Source organism: Bos indicus, chromosome 13 (genome assembly GCF_029378745.1).
Source record: "Bos indicus isolate NIAB-ARS_2022 breed Sahiwal x Tharparkar chromosome 13, NIAB-ARS_B.indTharparkar_mat_pri_1.0, whole genome shotgun sequence".
Lineage (NCBI taxonomy): Eukaryota > Metazoa > Chordata > Mammalia > Artiodactyla > Bovidae > Bos > Bos indicus.
Window position 1 is genome coordinate 54,078,507 of NC_091772.1, and position 18,752 is coordinate 54,097,258.

The following is an 18,752-nucleotide window of genomic DNA, read 5'->3' on the forward strand; positions in this document are numbered from 1 at the left end:
GGCTCTGGGTTTTGGCAGGGGCAGCAGGCTCACTCAGGACCCCTCCAGCCCAGCCCTGTGACCTGGCGCAAAGACCCCTACTCCCCAAAGACCCCACAGCCAGTTGAGCCTCCGATGAAATTAGACACTGCGACAAAGTCACTTTAATGTCTTTGCTCACGAGACACCCCAGGACACTGGCAGGTGGACTCAGTGTGCAGGGAAGCATCAGGAAGGGGCCCCTGCAGCCTGTTTCTGCTCAGCAGTGTCCACATGCCAGAGGCCAGCAAGAAGGCCCTTTGTGAGGTGTAGCCACAGAGCAGGCTGGCCCTTCTGGTGGCATTCCCGCTGTCTGCCCAAGGGCAGCAGGAGCCGAGGCCCCTCAGTTCTGTCCACAACACGTGCAGGGCTCTAGAACTCAGTCATCTTCTTGTGGGTGTCGGCCTTCCTCTGTTCCCGCTGCAGGCCTGCCTCCTGGGCCCGGAGCTGCCCCAGCTGCTGCTGGGCTCCTGCCAGCTTCTCCTGCAGCTGGGCCGTTGTCACACTGTGCCTGGGGAGGGCCCCACATTCAGCACTGCCGTCCCACTCCAGCCCCTCCTCAGACCCGGCCCGCCACCCCCGAACTCTCGCAGGGGAAGGTGGGCAGGGGTGAGGCACCTGGGGCAGGGCCACACGTACCGGCCAGCGTTGCGGGCAAGGGCCTCCTGGATGCCCCGGATGGCTCGCTGGGTCTGCTCAATCTTCTCCTCGGTCTGGAGGAGCCGCAGGCTCAGGGCCCGTTTGGTACTCCTGCTGGCATGGTATACCTCCTTGCCGCTCCTCCCAGGGGGCGCCGCCCCCACCTCTGGGGCCCCCGGAGCCCCGCCTTTCAGCTTCTCATTCAGGAAGTCGAACACACTGCGAGGAGGTGGGCGGCCCCCAGGTCCACTCCCTCTGCTCCGGCACTTTGGGGGCTTGCTGACACCAGCCTGACCAGCCCGGGTTCTCTTCTGCAGGATCTCTGCACACTGGTCCAGTGACTTCCCACGTGGCAGCACCACAGCATGGACGGGCTCCACCCGGCCCTCTGCATGCCGGCCCAGACCTAGGGGAATGCCAGGCTGGCACTGCCACTGGACCTCTGGGCCATGATGGGGAGTCCCTCCTGTCCCCATGCAGTACACGTGCACTCACCCTTGCCAAACTCGTAGCCCATCTTGGCGAGGAGTCTGGAGCCAATGCCCCGCGTGTGCACCTCCCAGCCGGCAAAAGCAGAGCTGCAGGTCCCAGGGTTGGCAGCACCAGGTTCCACCACTGCAGGCATCAGACGGCAGTGGCTTAACCCAGCTGGATGCAGGGCATCCTGGGTTCCAGCCAAGGCTAAGCCAAGAGCTCAGCTCTACACAGCTCTGCACAGCCGGCCCCCAGCATCCCCAGCACCCTGCCCAGGGCGTGTGGCACAAGCAGAAGGCAGAGCCCGGCCGTCTCCACGACCTGGTCACAGGATGGCCCTCTTCCACACTCCCTGTTCCCTTGTGGAGAGCAGTGCTCCCCTCCATCAGTATGGACAATGAGGCTAACGGACCCCACATGGGCACCCCCACCCCTGGGGGGAGGCCAGACACTGACAGCCGATCCTTCATCCAGCCAACAGGTCCCTGTGCCCTGCAGGAAGCTGTCCCTTCCTGTGCATCCCATCCCCTCCCGTGGCTTGCGTGGGACTATGGTTTCTGCGTCTGTGGGTCTCTGGACATGCCCCAGGTCCAACACACACCCTTGTCTCCCCGGGAGTGCGTCCTTGTACTGACCACAGTGTGGGCCCTGCCAGCTGGGAGCCTCTTGGGGGTGGCAGCAGCCATACCTCGAGCATAGCTGGGGTCATCCGCATCGCTGCCGTCCGAGTCAGAGGACCCTGCAGGCTCTGTGCGCAGCGGGGGCAGGATGCTGTCCCCTTCTACCACAGTCTCTTTCAACAGCAGAGAGTCAAACTTGACTGTGTAGTAGCCGCTGTCTACATCTGGAGGGGCACAGAGGCAGCAGGGCAGCACACGGAAGTAACCTCTCTGGAAGGTGGGAGCAGGGTGGGGCCAAAACCAAGGGGGCCTTGTTCTTCTCATGTGTGGGGTGGGACCCCAACACCCACCCAGAGAAGTAGTCACGCAGGACTAACACATGTGACACATGGAGAGGGCTTCCTGGGAAGGGCCCGTCAGGGAGGCCCCGGGGCAGCCTCACCAGTGATCCGTGCTGGGTACCACAGACCATCCTGCCGCTTGGCCAGACACGCAGAGCCGGCCTGCAGGGAGCTCAGGTCCGGGTCCTGGAAGGGGCGCAGCTCGTCCACTGAGACTACCTGCCCATGCGAGAACCTGCAGAGAGGGCCGCATAACTCAGGTATGGCCACCAGGGTCCCACAAGCCCAGAGAATCCAGTCTACCTGCCTGGACACAGCCCCATGGAGACATGAATGGAGAGAGGGACACACATGTCCAGACATCTACAGACAGGCATATAATACACAATTATGCGCATCTACACTGAACACAACATGTATATACACGCAACACCCACACGTACACACGCCCACACATATACACTCAACATGTATACACACATCACACCCCCCCACACATGGACACGCACCTACACATAGACACTGAACACATGTATTCACATGCAATACACCCACGCACATATGTACACACACCCAGATACATAAACTGAACACGTGTATAAATATGAATGCACACCCATACCTATACACGCATACATATATACACAGGCACACATATAAGTGCACTCATGCACACATGTATGTACACACGTGCATGGACACAAAGAGGCACATACATTCACACATGCACCATACACAGGCACACACTTACATACACAAGCACACAAATGCATGTATGGACACACACATGTGCTTGTGCTCTAACTCTCAGAGGGACCTGGGTGCCCTGAGGACTAGAGGCTTCAGGTTACTCTCCAGCCTCCTGGGCTAGAGTCACGCACACACAGGCACACACGTGGCTGGGAGACACACTTGTGACAACAGTGCCCCGGGACCTCGCCACTGGACACAACAGGTCATCAAGACAGGGGGTCTGCTTGCGTCACTCACAGGGCTGAGTCCTCCCCAGCCAACTAGGAGGACCTGGCTGTGATGGTGCTGCCTTGTCTTTGTCACTGAAACAGTGACACCAAAACGAAAACCAGGAGAGGAGGTGGGACAGGAAGTGTGGGAACAGAGGGCTGCAACTTTGAACCTGGCCAAATAAAGACATGAAGCCACCAGGCACACATCTCCTGCAGTGCCCCCGTTTCAGGGAGGAAGCGTTCTAACCCACAAGAGCAAGCAAAGACAGGCCCTGGCTCCGACACACAGCCAGCCTTGAGTGGGGAGATCGTGGGGAGAAAGGAGAGGAGAGAAGGCATTTCAGTCACCTTCCTGGGTGGGGTTCTGGGAGGTTCCTTCTCACCCCTGCCCGTCCTTGGGCACCCAGGGTACTGCCAGTGACCAGTGGCACCAGCAGATGCAAGACCAGTCCACGTGTCTTTTGGCAGGCACAGTGGTTGAAAAGTCCTGCTCAACCGAGGAAAGAGACCCAGACCCAGGGGGAATTTGGCCAAACTCCTCCTCAGCACACCCAGACACCACCAATAAACCTCCTTGCAAGAATCTTCAGTACTCTTAGAAGTCCTAAATTTTGTTGTCCTTCTTAAGCCAGCAAGTGCGTCTATAAAATGACCCTAAAAGAGTACGGTGGACTTTGCATATGGTGGACATATGCAAAGATTGAGCCAGAAGGGTATGAACCAAACATGGAAGACAGAAATAACCGAAGTTCCCAACCGTGGGAGCAGTTAACAGCATGTGCATGAAATCAACGTCAACTAAGAGCACAGGCAGCCTGACCAATGGAATGAAGGGCACCCAGGAAAAGATCCTAACATGACAAAATCTACGCAGGACAGAAGAGGTGTTACTACAGAGGCAGGAAAAGACAGACTACAGATTTCATAAGGAAAAAATTTTAAATGTTTCCCAAACTCAAACCTCCAGCAACACCCCTACTTAATCATCTACCTCACAACATTTATGAATAGTGCTTATGATTTATGAGTAATTATAATTATTTGTGAATAATTGTAATTATTTATCAATAACACCGTCTAGAATAATAAGTAAACACATGAATGAGAAAACAAGCATTTAGAATAAATGCACATCATAACTGTGGTTTATCCCAGGAATGCAAGGGTGGTTCAAAAGGGGAAAGCCATTCAATGAAACACAGCACATCAACAGAACACCAGCATATCAACTGATACAGAAAAGACACTTGGAAAAACCCAACGACCTCGCTTGTTAAAAACACTCAACCTGATAAACAGCATCTACGGAAAACCCACAGTTCACATCACACTCAAGGAGGGGAGGAGGGGTACTTTCCCCTAAGATCAGGACCAGACAGGAAGTGCTCCTGCCACTAGCATTCAGTATAGTACTGGAAGTTCTAGGTGGGGCAGTTAAACAAGAAAAAGAAATAAAAGCCAGCCGAATTGGAAGAGAATAGGCAAAAGTATCTCTGTTTGTCAATGACATAATTGTATACGTCTGATTCTTTGCGCCCCCAGGGACTGTAGCCTGCCGTGCTCCTCTGTCTATGGCATTTCCCAGGCAGGAATACTGGAGTGGGTTACCATTTCCTCCTCAAGGGGATCTTCCCAATGCAGAGATCGAACTCGCATCTCCTGTGGCTCCTGCATTGGCAGGTAGATTCTATATCACTGAGCCACCTGGGAAGCCTCAGGAAATTGGATACCCACATGCAAATGAATGAAGTTGGATACTTACATCGTACCATTAGAGCATATAATTTACAAGGGAAAAAAAACCTTTTAAAGGATATTTTATGTCAAAATTGAGTAAGTTGTATCAAATATTCAAGGAAAGCAACATGAACCAAGAATCGTATACATGTTCATCAAAACTGCTGAATTGTGTCTTCATGAAAGACACAACCAGAGCCTAACAGACAAGCTGCTGCTAAGCGCTTCAGTCATGTCCAACTGTGCGACCCCATAGACGGCAGCCCACCAGGCTCCCCCGTCCCTGGGATTCTCCAGGCAAGAACACTGGATCGGGTTGCCATTTCCTTCTCCAATGCATGAAAGGGAAAAGTGAAAGTGAAGTCGCTCAGTCGTGTCCGACTCTTATCGACCCCATGGACTGCAGCGCACCAGGCTCCTCCATCCATGGGATTTTCCAGGGAAGAGTACTGGAGTGGGGTGCCATTGCCTTCTCCAAACAGACATGCTAGGTCTCTACAAATGTTATTCCTGTGAGCCCTTCCTAAAGAACCTACCAGAAAATAAGTCTCAGACAACCAACATGACTAAGAAGACCCTGACAGACGGGTAGATGGGAGCAGGAGACGCTAAGTTCCTTCCAGAACTAATGCTGAGAGTGAAGGGAGACAATGGGCCGAGATAGCCATGAGAGCCACCTGTGCAGGTCTAGTGCAGTCAGATGGCAGGGAGAATGGGAGGTGCGCGTCAAAATGCTTTAAACAGTTTTCAGTCGTCATAACTAAAGAATGAATGCTGTTCTGAGAGCGTCCTGTGTATGCAGAATGGGATAAAACAAGTTAATTATGGGACGTTGGTCCTTGAAGACCAGAGTCCTGAGGGAGAGAAGGATATACAGATACAATCCAGAAAAGATTAAGAAATTAGTATGAACTCACTAGGCACTTGTCCTTGAACATACAGATGCACTAATACAGACATTAGCGTGTGTCCACCTGCACTTCTAGCTCTGTCTGCTGAAGAGACCTAGCATTGAGCCCCCTGCAGTGAAGTGCATCCCAGGGCCTCCACTGTGAGTCTTGAAATAGCATTTGCCATTAAAAGAAACCAGGACTTCTCAGAGATTTGCCTGCTTTCAGGGCTGTGGCAAGAAGAGCACAGGTGAGGGTGGGGAATCCTGATTTCCAGGACCGTGTCAAGAGGGCGAGGTGCCAACATGAAAAGGCTCCACCTGGCAAGGGTGGGACAGCTTGAGTTTCAATAAAAATCAGCATTTCAGTGGACTGAAATTCATCAAATGCATTTAAGTCCATCAGTCCACAAGAATATTAAATATTTTTTAAAGTGAATTTATCACCTCAGGATGAAAGAGAACCAATTTGTTATCTTGGAAACTAAGCAGATGAAAGAGAAACATCAGGCATTATCCTGCCTTTTCTATATAATCTGTCCCACTACCTAGCCAGCTTCTACAGGAGGAGAGGTGTCTCTGAAACACCCTAGCTGGTAAATGAGCTGATGGAGCTGAAAGCTCCTTGTTGCAATCCACACCATACCAGCAGATCCAGGCACTGAGCATCACATGCTGCAAGAAGCAGCAGAGCACTGAGTTGTGCCCAGGTGGTGCCCCGAGAGTGAGCAGGTCCCAGGATCCAGCTGCCAGCCTTCCGGTCACTGCAAGAATGTGCTGGGCTGCACCAGGGCGGTGGGTGATGGTCAGAATTAAAGGGTCTGGCCCTTCAACAGTGAAACTGGGAAGCCAAGAAAGGCAGGGGTGGGGGTACACAGTCAGATTCAGACAGCAGCCTTTAGACGTGAGCAAGATTAAACTGCAACATTTATACCTTAGCCGTATCTGAGTGATACACCACAAGGAACACAAGGAGGCGATTATCATAAAGGTTGGGGTGGTGGTTCTTTTTGGAAGAAGGAGAAGGCTGTGTTTGGGCTGAGGCACAGAGGACCCCAGGGTAACTGGCAGCTTTGTAGTTTTCAGCTGAGTACTCAAGTGTTACAGTGATCCCTTGTGCTGTCTTTACTTCCTGGATTTGACCTTTAAAACAACAAGATAAAAATTTTAAGTCCACTGCGTCCTTATTCGATGTTAGGTACTGTTTTTCTTTGCATATTAATGCATTCCACCCTCTTAACAACTGCAAAAGACATGCTCCTCTCTGTTTTATGGATAAGGATACTGAAACACAGAGCGATAAAGTTAGAACAACGTATGAAAAAATGTTCAATCTTCCTAATAATCGAGGAAATACAAGTTCAGTCAAGACCACCTCTTCACTTCAGTGGGTTCGAATCCACAAGTCAGAGAACGTGACCGAGAGTGCCTAAGGTGACTATGACAGAGCAGACCAGGGACTTGGAAGCAGACAGAGCACAAGGAAAGACAATGCTCGTGCCACCCACGCTGGGGACATTCTCAACAGAGACAAAAGATGTGCACTAGGACTTCCAGTGTGTTCTTTTTAGTAAATAGAAACTGGGAAACACCAGGAGACAGAATAAAATATGGCATATTAATGAGGAAAAATAATAGCAGTTAAAATGCACAAAACAGTCCTATAAGTATCAATGCAAACTTCTCTCCCAGACACACTCAGTGAGAAGAGCAAGTTGCAAAACAAAGCAGGCTGTACAACACAGTTTAATTAGAAAATAAAGCACGAGAATATTCTGTTCACAGACACACGTGCCTGTAAAGGATTCACACGCTAGAGAGATGCTCATCATAGTTGTGACAAGCCTCCCGGGAGGGGAGGATAGAAAGGCAGGTCCCAGGGCACTTCAACACTACTTTATCTTTACAATAAATTTTAAATAAGTAAATTTTAAAATAAAAATCCAAAGTAAAAGCAACAAAAGAACTGTCACACCTGGGTGGTGGTGGGGTTGGTAGGCTGCATGGGTCAGGCCTGAAGCTGACAGCAGGCAGCAGCATTTCAGAGCCCGACTGCCCCTCGGGGGTCCAGCAACCACAGCAGCTGTAGGGCCTACCTGGCGGGCTTGCTGCCAGATGAGTGAATACACGTGAAACCCCTGGAACAGTGCTGCCCAGAGGAAGCAGCACATGGATATGTCAGTTCTCATCCCCACATGGGACATGGCACAGGGACGGGGAGGAACCCTCCAGAGGAACCATGGCAGGAAGGATGGAGGGCTCCCTGCTCTGCTCCTTAACTCTCTGCTGGGGGACAAGGCAGTACCACCCTGTGGAAGCTCAAGGAGGCTTATGACTGATTCATGCACTTTCCTGTATGTACACTACACTTTTCACAAAACTCATGGGGAAAAAGGAAAAAAAGGGGAACTGCACCAAATAAGACTCTGGGCCCAGCAAAAATCTATAAAGAAATAAGATAATCAAACAGCTGAAGATATTGAATAGTTACCCTGGACTACTGACTAAAGAAGAAAATCATCTACTAGAAATCTCAGGAAATATTCCTTGGAAAGGAAAAAGAAGCAAAATTAAACGTAATATACATAAGGAAAACACAACATCATTACAACATTCGTGATTAAATACGAAAAAGGTCTTGCTGTTAAGTTGGTGAGGTGTGAGAGTGACAAGGAGGTTAATTTTTAACATAACATCCTTGTCACTGAGGTTAAGCGGGCATCCTGAAGTACTTACAGGCAAAATGCCCAGTAAGTCCTACAACCTGCTTTAAAATACTCCAGGAGGAGTAACAGAGAATACAAGAGTAGCAAAACATTGACCTATCAGACAGTGTGAGCAGTCTCTATGCTACTCTCCCTAGTTACCGGGTGTTTGACCACTTCCCTAATAAAATATCTAAAATATAAGTAAATTTTAGAAGTTTCACTTTGAAGCATAAGACAGGTCACGGTGGGGGGGCGGCGCTCCATTCTTTTCAACATAAACCCTTCTGTACTTCTGACATACCTGGGGGAAAGCCAAGAAGACCTCTAAACAAGGATACTGCTAGAAGAACCCCATGCCCCTATAAAGTTTTCTTCTCAGCATTTTGCTCGGCCAAGAAAAACAAAACTGCAAAGAACTGCAAAGGTTCTGTCCGCAAGTCCCCGCGCCCCGTGCCCCCCGCCCCCACTGCTAGGGGCCTAGAGAACTCAGGCCTTACCTGCAGTTTTCCTGGAAGCGGCACTTCCCCTCCAGGAAGAACGAGCAGGGCTTCAGGGACTTGTGAGTGGGGTAGAGATAGAGCACGCGCACGCCCGGGGAGCCGTCGTCCGCCTCCTCGGTGCCCACGATCATGGCGTTGTGATACTCCAGGGTGCCCCAGGCACTGTAGTAGGGGGCGTTCACCTTTCTCCCACTCAGTGCTGCCCCGCCCTCCTCGTCCTCCCCGTCGTCCTCCTCTTGCCCACGCTCCGTGGGTCCTGGCCCAGTCTCCCTCGAAGGAACAGTCTCCAGTTCTGCCCCGGGGGCTACCGGCACCTCCGCCGTCTCCGCGATGGCATTTTGGAGAGCCAAAGGCTCAGCATCCTCCTGGGCTGGGCGCTCTCCATCCAGCGCCGCCAGCAGCTTGCTCTTCCTGACCGACACCAGGCTGGCCTCAGTGAGCTCGATCAGCTCCTTCAGGTCCCCCTGCAGCTGGCGTAGGTCGGCCAGCTCCGAGGGATCCAGGCCAGCGCCCAGGGCCAGCTCCACCTGCTGCAGCTGCGCATCGTAGGTCCGGAGGGCGGTCTGCAGGCTCTCCTCGTCCATCCTGCCGGGAGGGGCCGATTTCCCGGGCCTGCGGGGCTGGGTCCCTGGGTCCTCAGAGGGGAGGCGTGGGAGCCAGAGCTGCGGAGAAGAGAAGATAGATGAGTCTGGGACCGACAGCCCCCGCAACGCCGGCACTGAACGCTGGCCGACCGCAACCCTCGGTGGACAACCAGCGGAACCAGTCTCTTCCTTTGGACCTGGAGAGATTTCAAGCTCCGAGAGGAGGAGCCAAAACTGGCCCTTGGCCGCCGGCCCCACGGCCTCGATTCCCTTCCCGGGAGCTGCCTTCAAGCTCTTCCGGGGTCTATGCGTCCAAGTCTAGTATCTCCGGCCGGGCCCACACCTGCGGCCTCGCGCCGCCCGTCTCCGCTAGGCCAGCAACCTCGGGCCAAGGCCCCGTTGCCCAGACCCCCTCCCCGCGGCCAGGCCCTTCTCCGCGCGGTCTCCCGGCCCCCGCCACAGACGGCCAGCCAGCCTCACCGGCCAAAGCCGCCCGGCGCCCCACTTCCGCCCTTGCAGCCCACTGGCACTTCCGCCCGAGCGCCGCCGCCGGCGGAAGTGTCTGGCGCGGGGGCTGCCGGGAAGGCCCCCACCTCCCCGGCCTACCAGCGCGCGTCCCGTCAGGCGCCGCGCGGGGTTAGCGCGGGGTCGGTGGGTCAGGCGCGAGGCGGTTTCCCGGCTCCGCGGCTCGGCGGTCCGGCCGGCGGTCGCAGGTACATCGAGGCGGGTGGGCGGAGCTGGGCCCAGGCTCGGCGACCGGTCCGCAGTCTGTCCGCGCCGCCCGCCCGCCTCACGACTGCTCTGGGCAGTCACCAGTCCTCAGACGCCCCGTCTTTGAGAGGCGCTCGCGGCGGGCGGGGACCGAAGCGGGCGTTGGTTAGGGAGACCCGAGGGGAGCAAAGCCTGAAGGGAGCCCGGGCAGGGGAGCAGCTAGAAGCGGGGCGGGACGGGCTGCCCTCTGCCTGCGAGCAGAGCGCCCTGGCCGGGCCGGAGTGGGCGTGTGAGCACCTGGAGCGCGGAGCCGATTCTGTAGCATTTGCGGAGGCGTAGGCGGGCGGAGAGGAGGGGAGGGGAGGCGGGGCGGAGCCAGGAGGGCCTGGGCTTCAGCTGTGAGCGGCCGTGCGGGCAGCTGGACCCTCTGTCCACGGTGCGGGCCGTCTCGTCCGTGACCGATCTCGGGTGCCCAGGGCAGGATGTACACGCTGCTGTCGGGCCTGTACAAGTACATGTTCCAGAAGGACGAGTACTGCGTCCTGATCCTGGGTCTGGACAACGCCGGGAAGACGGTGAGTGCCGCTCCGTGTCAGCACCATCCCCCACCCCCACAGTCCTTTTGGTGTTTTTTTAGCTGCGTGTTCTCCACCCAGGCAGGCTCTGAACCCTGCTTAAGGTCATAGGATAGTTACAACCAGCCGATTTAAAAGGCAAATGTTGTTCTCTTTTGCCTTGTTGTAAAGGAATAAGCCCCAGGAGGGGTGTTTGAAAACTATTGCAATTCTATCTCACGCCTCTTTCTCTCTGCCCTTAGACCTTCTTGGAGCAGTCAAAGACCCGATTCAACAAGAACTACAAGGGGATGAGTCTGTCCAAAATCACTACCACCGTGGGCCTAAACAGTAAGGGTCCTTTGCGGGTGTGGGTTGGGGGCAGAACGCTGAGGATGCTGCAGTGTGCACAGGCCACGGGTGAGGCCTCTGCTCCATTCAGCCTGCTTCTCCCAGGAGAGCTGGCAGCTGGTGGGTCAGGGATCAGAACTGCAGCCTCACCTGTCTCTTCTCTGCAGTCGGCACTGTGGACGTGGGAAAGGCCCGCCTGATGTTCTGGGACTTGGGGGGGCAGGAGGAGCTGCAGTCTCTGTGGGACAAGGTAAGATGGATGGGTGCCACGTCGGCTCCCTGGCACCATCTCTATCTGGGTGGTACCTTAGTCTCGTCCTTCCTTTTCTCAGAAGGCCTAGGATTCTTCTTCTTTCCTTACTCTTGGCAGCTTCTGTGACCCACTTGGTTCCTGAGGCTCACCCCCATCCCAGTTCCTCAGTCACACCCCCAAGAGCAGGGATGCACTGGTTCCTTTAGGTTTAGAGATTTTGTTGCTAATCAGCACAAGACGAGACAAAGGATGCCTGAGGAGCAGGGAAGACACATGCCTCTTTGGCTCTCAGCTTCAGCCCCGGGGCCCGAGTCTCCCCCATGGGGTCCCTCCTACTGAGGGGAGGATGTCCTCTAAGGCTCACAGCACCTGTCTCTTTTTTCAACCTTTTGAAGCATTTCTGAGACCTCAGAATCGGAATTAGTCTTTCACTCAGCCTCTGCCAGGCGCAGGGTCCAGCAGAGAGCAGGGTGGAACGAGCCTCTTCCCCTCCCCAACCCAGTGGACAGCCAGGGGCACTGACAGGCTCGCTCAGCTCTAGGGGTACTGACCACCCCGGCACTTGCCGATGTCTAATGCCCTAGTCTTGGTTTCTGGCTTGACCCCAGCAGGGAGTCCTTGGTCATTTCCCCCTCTTTCTCCCCAAAGTGTCCTCCCTGTCCTGACCTCCAGCCAAGAAGACCCTGTCCATTTCATGGCCAGAAGGTCATTGACAGGCTCTCTGTGACCATTTAAGTTGGACCAAGCCAGGGGCTGTTTGTTCAAACCTCAGATCCACACGGGGACCTGACATTCTTTACAGGCCAGGGTCTCAGAGTAGCAGGGGCAGGGCGTGTCAGAGTTTAGCAGCTGGCAAGTGTTGTGGGGGATGAAGATCTGGTCAGGGGCAGGGTCATCTTGGGCGCTGCCCCATGTCAGGCCAAGCTGGCTGGGATCCCATCCCCTTGGCAGGTCACCATGGCGGGCAGCTATGACATACTCAGGTAGCTCTGGTGGGTCCTGCAGGAGCTGGCGCACTGCCCACCATGGCAGCCAGGACACAGCCAGTGAAGGTGCTCTGCTGCCCTTGCGCCTCTGGCTGGGGTCTGGCTCCTCCCAAGGGGAAGCCAGCTTGGTGGTTGGTGGTAGCCCCAGCTTCCACTTCTGCTCATGCCATAGCCTTGCCATTGCCTCCTCACGAGGACTGAGCCTGCCATCTCGGCAGGATGGGCCCTGGATTTCTCACATGCTCCCCGACTCTTGAAATGGAGTGGGTGCCCTGCCTCCTGCTGATGGCATCAGGTGCCTCTGCCAGGCCAGGGCTTTGCTGGCCTCTGGTGACTGGGTTGCACAGGGGTGCCATGTCCCCAGCCGTGTGAGTCACCAGGAGGAGTGTAAAGTGGGTCTCCTGCTCTCCCCTTGTTCTGGGACTATGTCCCGGGGCCTGTCCCTGCCCCCTTGCAGTCCGACAGCATCTGGTGGACCTTCACTCCCACCTCTACAGCCTTACCTCCACCCAGCACCTCTGCTCATGCTACAAGCTGGTACTTATAGGTTTGTGTACGTGCCGGCTGCAGACCATGTCTGTGGACCCTCTGGCACCCTGCCACAGGGAGGACTTGTGGCCTCCGTCTCTCCAGGCCACACATGAGAGCCTCCAGAGTGTGGGCATTGGTGACAACTGTCCTCAGGATCTGGATCTGGTGGGCACCATAGGTTCACAGCTGCCACTGCTTCCTGGTCATACCCTGCTGGTGGACCCAGCCCCCATCTGCCAGGGCCCAGTCACACACCAGTTGAAGTTCTCTGCCACCACAGGGGTCCGGGACGCAAGTAGTGATTCCCTCACTGACTTGCTGCAAACCCCACAGTGCCCCTGTCTGCCTAGGAGGCCTGCACTGTTGGGCTGCAGCTCCCGGGTCCCGTATCACCCAAGCAGGCCAGCTAGAGAGGCCTCAGGTTTGGGGTTCATGGTTGGTCTGTGGACCAGGAGGCCACCCATGTTGAGGGATGTGCAGGTGTTCCCAGTTCCTGAGTTCTTGCCGGGCAGGAGCTGGGGTGGAGACAAGAAGGATGCAGTCACCTGCTCCTGCGACATGGGCGTTTCTGTCCTCTTAACATCAGGACAGAAGGTGGACTCACCAGGCCTTGTTTCATGTGTCTGTTTTCCCAGGGATGCTGCTGTTCACTCCCCACAGCTCTCCCTGTACCCTGGGCTCTGGTGCGTGCGTGCGTGTGTGTGTGTGTGTGTGCGCGCGCGTGCTCTAGTGCTTGTGTGTGTGTGTGTGTGTGCTCTGGTGCTTGTGTGTGTGTGTGTGTGTGTGGAGGCGGGGTGTTTCTTGTGTGGCTGCTGCTGCAGGAACCCAGGGCCGGCTGGCCTGCTGGTGCCAGCCTACAGAGCTCCAAACTCCCTGGCATGGCTCTGTCATTGGCCCTATTGTCCCATGCAGGGGTCAGAGCTGCCTTGAACATGTAGGAGGCCTTCCCTGGCTCCCTATTGGTATTCCTACTGCCTTGCTGTCTGCACTGGGTCCCCCTACCCAGGTGTATAGAGACCTGGAGCCCCATCCTTTCTCCTCTGGCCACTCTCCACAGGCCAGGGAGTGTGGGTAGGTCTCAGCAGTGGATCCTGAAGTGGGGTTCAGAGCACAGCACCTGGGAAGTGGGTGAGGAAGGTGGCCACCCTGTCCCAGCAGGTCTGGGGTGTATCTGCACTCTGCCCTACCTCCAGGAAGCACCCTAGCAGGGTCTCCCAGCTAGGGGCTGCCCTGAGGTGGCTGAGTGCCCGAGGCTCAGCACCTGGTTTTCCTCCTGCCCAGTACTATGCAGAGTGTCATGGTGTCATCTATGTCATCGACTCCACAGATGAAGAGCGGCTCTCTGAATCCAAACAGGCGTTTGGTGGGTACAGCCAGCCAGGCTGGGGATGCGGGGAGTGGGAGGGTTCTGTCTGCACAGTTCCCATTCCAGAGCTGGGCTGGGGGGAGGTTGGGCCACGCCAGGACAGGAGGGCACCAGCCAAGTGCGTCCATGTGGGGTTGGCAGGGATGTGGGGACCTGTGTGGAGGTGGATGAAGGGTGCTCACTGCCACCTCTCTGCCCGCCCCAGAGAAGATGGTCACAAGCGAGGCGCTGGACGGTGTCCCCATCCTGGTGCTGGCCAATAAGCAGGATGTTGAGGTGAGCCCCTAGGCCAAGTGGGCTTCTGCTCCCGCCAGATGGGGACCTCTTCCAGGGGAGGGCCACTGCCTTCCTCAGTTACCCTGAGTGTGGCTGCCCCAGGCGAACAGAGCACCCCCACCCCCTGGGTTCTTCCTGCTGTGCTGGCACCTCTGCACCAGAGGCAGCAGTGCCCCATTCCTCTGCAGCCAGGGGCCTCCTGCTGGGCAGACCCAGGTAAAGGTCTGGAAAGAGTGCAGAAGCACCTCAGGGTGGGAGTCAGTGCTGACACCAACCTGTCTGCTGCCCTTGAGCACAGTAGCTGTGCCGGCCCCACTCCATGAACCACTGGTGAGAGGTGGCATCACGGCAGCCGTTCGCATGGAGGGGGCCCTGAACAGGCGGGTGGCGTGTTCTGTAGCATCTGGGTCGTGCTGCCAGGGTGTGTCTCCCTGAGGCTGCTAACCAGGCAGGTACCCTCCTGGACAGTAGCCAGGAGGCACCTCCTGGAAGCTTCCCACCTGCCCTCTACCCCCACAGCTCTGGGAACTGCTCCGGGGGTAGAGGGTGGGCAGGGTGGCAGGCCTACCCCTCACGGCCTCACCTCCCCCAGACTTGCCTCTCCATCCCTGACATCAAGACTGCGTTCAGCGACTGTGCCTCCAAGATTGGCAGGCGGGACTGCCTGACCCAGGCCTGCTCGGCCCTCACAGGGTGAGTGGGGTTCACCCTGGGCACCGGGGGCCACAGCCAGCCCCGCCTCATGCCCATTGTCTCCACAGCAAGGGGGTGCGTGAGGGCATCGAGTGGATGGTGAAGTGCGTCGTGCGGAATGTGCACCGGCCGCCGAGGCAACGGGACATCACATAGGCACACTTGCCTGTGCGCCCACTGCTTGTCCTGAAGAGCTCCTGCCCGCTCCACACCACCAATCCTGGGGGCTGGGTTGGCTTTGCCTTTTGGTTCTCCCATTTGCTTTGTTTCTTCTCTAAGACAAATTTTTCTGTGTGCAGAAAAGCGGAGGCTTCTGCTAGGGGTGCTGGGGCCTTAGGGATGCCAGCCGACCACCAGCAGAACTTATGGCCATAGCAGGCCTAGACCTGCCTGAGACCCAGTTTGGGGCCCCCGCGGGCCACCTCTCCTTTTGGAGCTGCTGCCCCAGCAGGCCTGCTGGTTTGGCCCTGCATGGGGCCTTGGTGGGGAGCTGCTTAGAAATAGGTGTTTCAGAGCTGTGGGGCCCTCCATAGTGCTCAAGGCTGCTCTGTGTCTCATGCCCATGGAGGCAGCTATGACTGTCCTTGGCCTCTGTCTCCTCTGATCTTGGACTCAGGTGGGGGGGGTTGGTGTCACCTGAGGGAGACCTGGGCTTGTTTCTATCCCTGTCCTGATGCAGCTTCAGGAGGAGGCAGGGAGACCTGCCTGGGAGGCTATGAGCCCCAGCCACCTTGTTTTGATCTCCAGTGAAAATGGGAAAGCTAGGTGGTTGTGCTGGAAGTGGGCATCTGCTCACCCCCACCCCCAGCCTGCCTGCCACCCACCCAGAATAACCTGGAGACGAGCTCCGGGTGTGAGGAAGGCCGGCAGGGTCCCAAGGAGCCCAGGCTAGTAGTGTGCTGGGCCTGTGCTCCCCACTGGGGGTGAAGGCCGGGGTTGCTCTCAGGTCTGGGCCCTTTCCAGTCCTGTGTCCAGGGGCACAGGCCCTCCAGGCAAGGCTGGTCCTCAGGACCCTCCCACGTGGCCCTTGTGGAAGCTGGTGACACCCCGTGAGCCTAGCCATGGGCAAAATAAAGAGTTGGAGTGGCTCCCATCCATCATTCTCCAGAGGCCCGGTGGCTTTGTCTGAGGGTCAGGTTCCCCAGGCAGCTGGGGAGGAGATGCTGGGAAAAGGATGAGTCAGGGCTGGGGGTGGGTGCCAGCTGCAGGTGAGGTGACTCATTGAGGGGGTGCTTTGATCCTGCCTCTCCCTGGGGCCCTTCCTGGAGGTCAGGCAGGAGCCTCCAGGGCTGGTGGGGGCTGCCGGAACTGGGAGTCCTAGGTTGATGAGTCAAGGCCTCATCTGAACCTGCCCCAGAAGGGAAAAGCATCGTTTCCCAGAAAGTGAGTGGGACACACTGTCCTACCCAGAGGTCTTGGCTAGTCCCTTGCTGGGAAATCCCCTGCTGCTTTGAGGAGGGTGGAGCCTCAAAGAGGGGCAGCTTGAAGGTGACACTTCCTGGCACCTCAGGGCACAGACTGGCGCTGACCACGCTGACTTGGCCTATTCCACAACGGAGCCCTTGAACTCAGTGACTTGCCCGCCCTCCCTCCACACCTCCCTAACCGCTCAGTGAAACTTTGAGAGAGGGGTGTCACTTGCTGTTCTCTCCCGTGACCTACCACCTGAGAGGGTCAGTCCCAGTAGGAGGAAAGGCAGTGGACAGGGTACTGCTGCTAGGCAGCGCGCCCAGGTGTGTCCCTCCCCGGGTGCAGAGCACGGACTGGCAGACTGGACACTCGTTTACCAATCGGCTTTATGAAAAATAACCTTAGCGCCGCAGGGGCCGGTTCCGAAGCCTCCTTTGGTGCAGCACGAGGAGCTCGGACTGGAGTGAATAAATACCAGGAAGGGTGCTCACCGTGCCCGAAGGAAGTGTTCGCGGATGCTGCGCTCCAGCCCAGGGAGTCTGGCCGCGCGCAGCGCCCGCAGCAGCCGTACCCCCAGCGCCCCGGGCCGCGCTTCGCGGAGCTCCATGAGCTGCTGCCATAGCCTCCGCTGCAGCGCCGCGCGGCCCTCCCTCAGCGGCGGCGGCGGTCTCTGCGTCCCGGGATCCGCGAGCGCTTGCTGCAGTCGCTGCAGTCTCTTGAGGGAGATGTCCTGGAAAGCCACGAAGTCGACCACGGCGTGCTCACACTCCTCGGTCCCTGTGGGAAGGTAGTGTAAGGGGGTACCCAGTCAGGTGCCAGCGCCCCGGGAGGACAGGACCGTGGAGGGGTCTCCGCACACTCATGAAGGCCGAGGCGAGAGCCGTGCCGGAGGGTCTGGGGCGACCGCGGGAAACGTGGCGGGCAAGGAGTGCGGCTCGTGGGCTGACGCTGAGAATGGGATGCGATGCGAAGGGGGCCCGCCACACTCGCTGCCGTGCCCTCCCGCGAACCGTTTAAGCCCTCGAAGCCTGTTTCCCAATGCCGGCGGGAAATGGCATCACCCACCAGTGCTGAAACCCTCAGCCAAATAGTCTCCTGGCCCGCCCCCACCGCGCTTCCGGAAGCCTTTCCCAGGAACCAGCTAATTAGCCCTGAGCACCCCCACCCCGCCCCCTGCTCACCCGGGGCCCCTGGCTCCAACAGGCCGAGCTGGAAGCTCGTGCAGTTGGTGCACAGGGCGTCGTGTAACGGGGAGCCAGGCACATTGACGGCCAGGCCCAGGGCCGTGCAGTTGCGGTGGGGCTGGCACCGCTCCGAGCTCGAGCTGCTGGCGGAGAAGGTGCCCGGGGGGCACGGCTGGCACTGTGTGTTCTGGCTGGGGGTGCCTAGGGACAAGACGGGGAGGCCGCGGTCAGGAGAGTCGAGTGGTCCCAGTTCGGCGGAGGGTCCGCCCCGCCCCTCCCCTCACCCACCGGGAGCAGCCACGCCGGCGCCGGGCGGGCAGGACGCGTGCTCCAGGCAGAAGCCGGCGTGCTCGAAGAAACCGGACCGACAGCGGCAGGCGCGGTTGTGGGTGGCCCCGCACGGCCGCGCCTCCTCCTCGCGCTCCCCGCAGATGACGTTGCAGTAGCGGCAGCGCTCCAGGTAGTTCCAAAATTGTGTGTAGTGGCGCGGCGGGCACGCACCGCACGTCGTGGGGCTGTTCCGGCCGCAAGGCCGCTGCACAAAGGTGCCCGGAGGGCACTGGTCACACACCAGCCACTCCCCCGTCTCTGCGTCCCTCCACGGGTAGGTGGGCGCGCTTGCCGCCGCCCCGCGCGACGCGAGCGCCAGCAGCAAGGCAGTCACGGGCCACGGCGGAGCTCTCATGGTCTCTGTGGAGCTGTAGCGGCCTCTGGCCGCGTCCTATAAGGGTCGGTCTGGCCCCGCCCCGCGAAGCCCCGCCCACCGAGGAGGAGGGGTCGGCGACCTAGGGACCTAGGCTTTGACTCCTCCCTCCAGAGCCAGTACCAGGGTGGTCCTGTGACGGCCCCCAGCACAAATGGCAAAGGGCAGGGAAAGGGCAGGGCCTGACAACTGCGGGGTGGAAGAGGCAGCGGCTTCCCCTTTGGACAAAACATGTGGAAGGGAGACTGCCCAGATGCCT

At 57.4% G+C, this 18,752-nt stretch overlaps 3 protein-coding genes across 7 annotated transcripts; 1 reads left to right on the top strand and 2 right to left on the bottom strand.

The window, feature by feature from the left end:
• Positions 1-115: 115 nt before the first annotated feature.
• ZGPAT (zinc finger CCCH-type and G-patch domain containing) lies at positions 116-10,211 on the bottom strand. Of its 4 annotated transcripts, none has more exons than XM_019972037.2 (7): positions 10,082-10,211; positions 8,889-9,553; positions 2,194-2,327; positions 1,820-1,975; positions 1,153-1,272; positions 658-1,063; positions 116-529 (listed from the first exon to the last, which is right to left on the bottom strand). In XM_019972037.2, exons 2-7 carry the CDS (start codon positions 9,473-9,475, stop codon positions 391-393), a joined length of 1,542 nt encoding a protein of 513 aa, XP_019827596.1. In that variant the 5' UTR covers positions 9,476-9,553; positions 10,082-10,211; the 3' UTR covers positions 116-390. The 4 variants fall into 4 exon arrangements, with proteins under 4 accessions (XP_019827596.1, XP_019827594.1, XP_019827595.1 ...); XM_019972035.2 differs by lacking the exon at positions 10,082-10,211 and adding an exon at positions 9,956-10,028; XM_019972036.2 differs by lacking the exon at positions 10,082-10,211 and adding an exon at positions 9,819-9,941.
• On the top strand, positions 10,062-16,291 carry ARFRP1 (ARF related protein 1). Of its 2 annotated transcripts, none has more exons than XR_002181986.2 (8): positions 10,062-10,188; positions 10,668-10,761; positions 11,004-11,091; positions 11,259-11,341; positions 14,143-14,224; positions 14,438-14,503; positions 15,096-15,196; positions 15,265-16,291. XR_002181986.2 is itself a non-coding variant. In XM_019972042.2 (8 exons), the coding sequence occupies exons 2-8, from the start codon at positions 10,669-10,671 to the stop codon at positions 15,350-15,352; spliced, it is 606 nt and encodes a 201-aa protein (XP_019827601.1). In that variant the 5' UTR covers positions 10,062-10,188; position 10,668; the 3' UTR covers positions 15,353-16,291. The 2 variants fall into 2 exon arrangements, 1 of the variants encoding a protein (XP_019827601.1); XM_019972042.2 differs by having other exon boundaries at positions 14,433-14,503.
• A 683-nt stretch (positions 16,292-16,974) lies between these two features.
• On the bottom strand, positions 16,975-18,670 carry TNFRSF6B (TNF receptor superfamily member 6b). The gene is made up of 3 exons (XM_019972040.2): positions 18,079-18,670; positions 17,788-17,991; positions 16,975-17,383 (listed from the first exon to the last, which is right to left on the bottom strand). Exons 1-3 carry the CDS (start codon positions 18,473-18,475, stop codon positions 17,094-17,096), a joined length of 891 nt encoding a protein of 296 aa, XP_019827599.1. The 5' UTR covers positions 18,476-18,670; the 3' UTR covers positions 16,975-17,093.
• Between the last annotated feature and the right edge of the window lie 82 nt (positions 18,671-18,752).

Bases quoted from the DNA above. Each gene is read 5' to 3' on its own strand.
- ARFRP1 (XM_019972042.2), top strand. From the start codon at position 10,669: ATGTACACGCTGCTGTCGGGCCTGTACAAGTACATGTTCCAGAAGGAC. The intron at 14,225-14,432 runs GTGGGTACAGCC...TGCCCGCCCCAG, and splicing joins TGAATCCAAACAGGCGTTTG to AGAAGATGGTCACAAGCGAG. The intron at 15,197-15,264 runs GTGAGTGGGGTT...TTGTCTCCACAG, and splicing joins GCCTGCTCGGCCCTCACAGG to CAAGGGGGTGCGTGAGGGCA.
- TNFRSF6B (XM_019972040.2), bottom strand. From the start codon at position 18,475: ATGAGAGCTCCGCCGTGGCCCGTGACTGCCTTGCTGCTGGCGCTCGCG. The intron at 17,992-18,078 runs GTGGGTGAGGGG...TCTTGTCCCTAG, and splicing joins CGCCGGCGTGGCTGCTCCCG to GCACCCCCAGCCAGAACACA. The intron at 17,384-17,787 runs GTGAGCAGGGGG...ACCTTCCCACAG, and splicing joins GTTGGAGCCAGGGGCCCCGG to GGACCGAGGAGTGTGAGCAC.
- ZGPAT (XM_019972037.2), bottom strand. From the start codon at position 9,475: ATGGACGAGGAGAGCCTGCAGACCGCCCTCCGGACCTACGATGCGCAG. The intron at 2,328-8,888 runs GTAAGGCCTGAG...CCCTCTCTGCAG, and splicing joins CGCTTCCAGGAAAACTGCAG to GTTCTCGCATGGGCAGGTAG. The intron at 530-657 runs GTACGTGTGGCC...GGCCCTCCCCAG, and splicing joins CTTGCCCGCAACGCTGGCCG to GCACAGTGTGACAACGGCCC.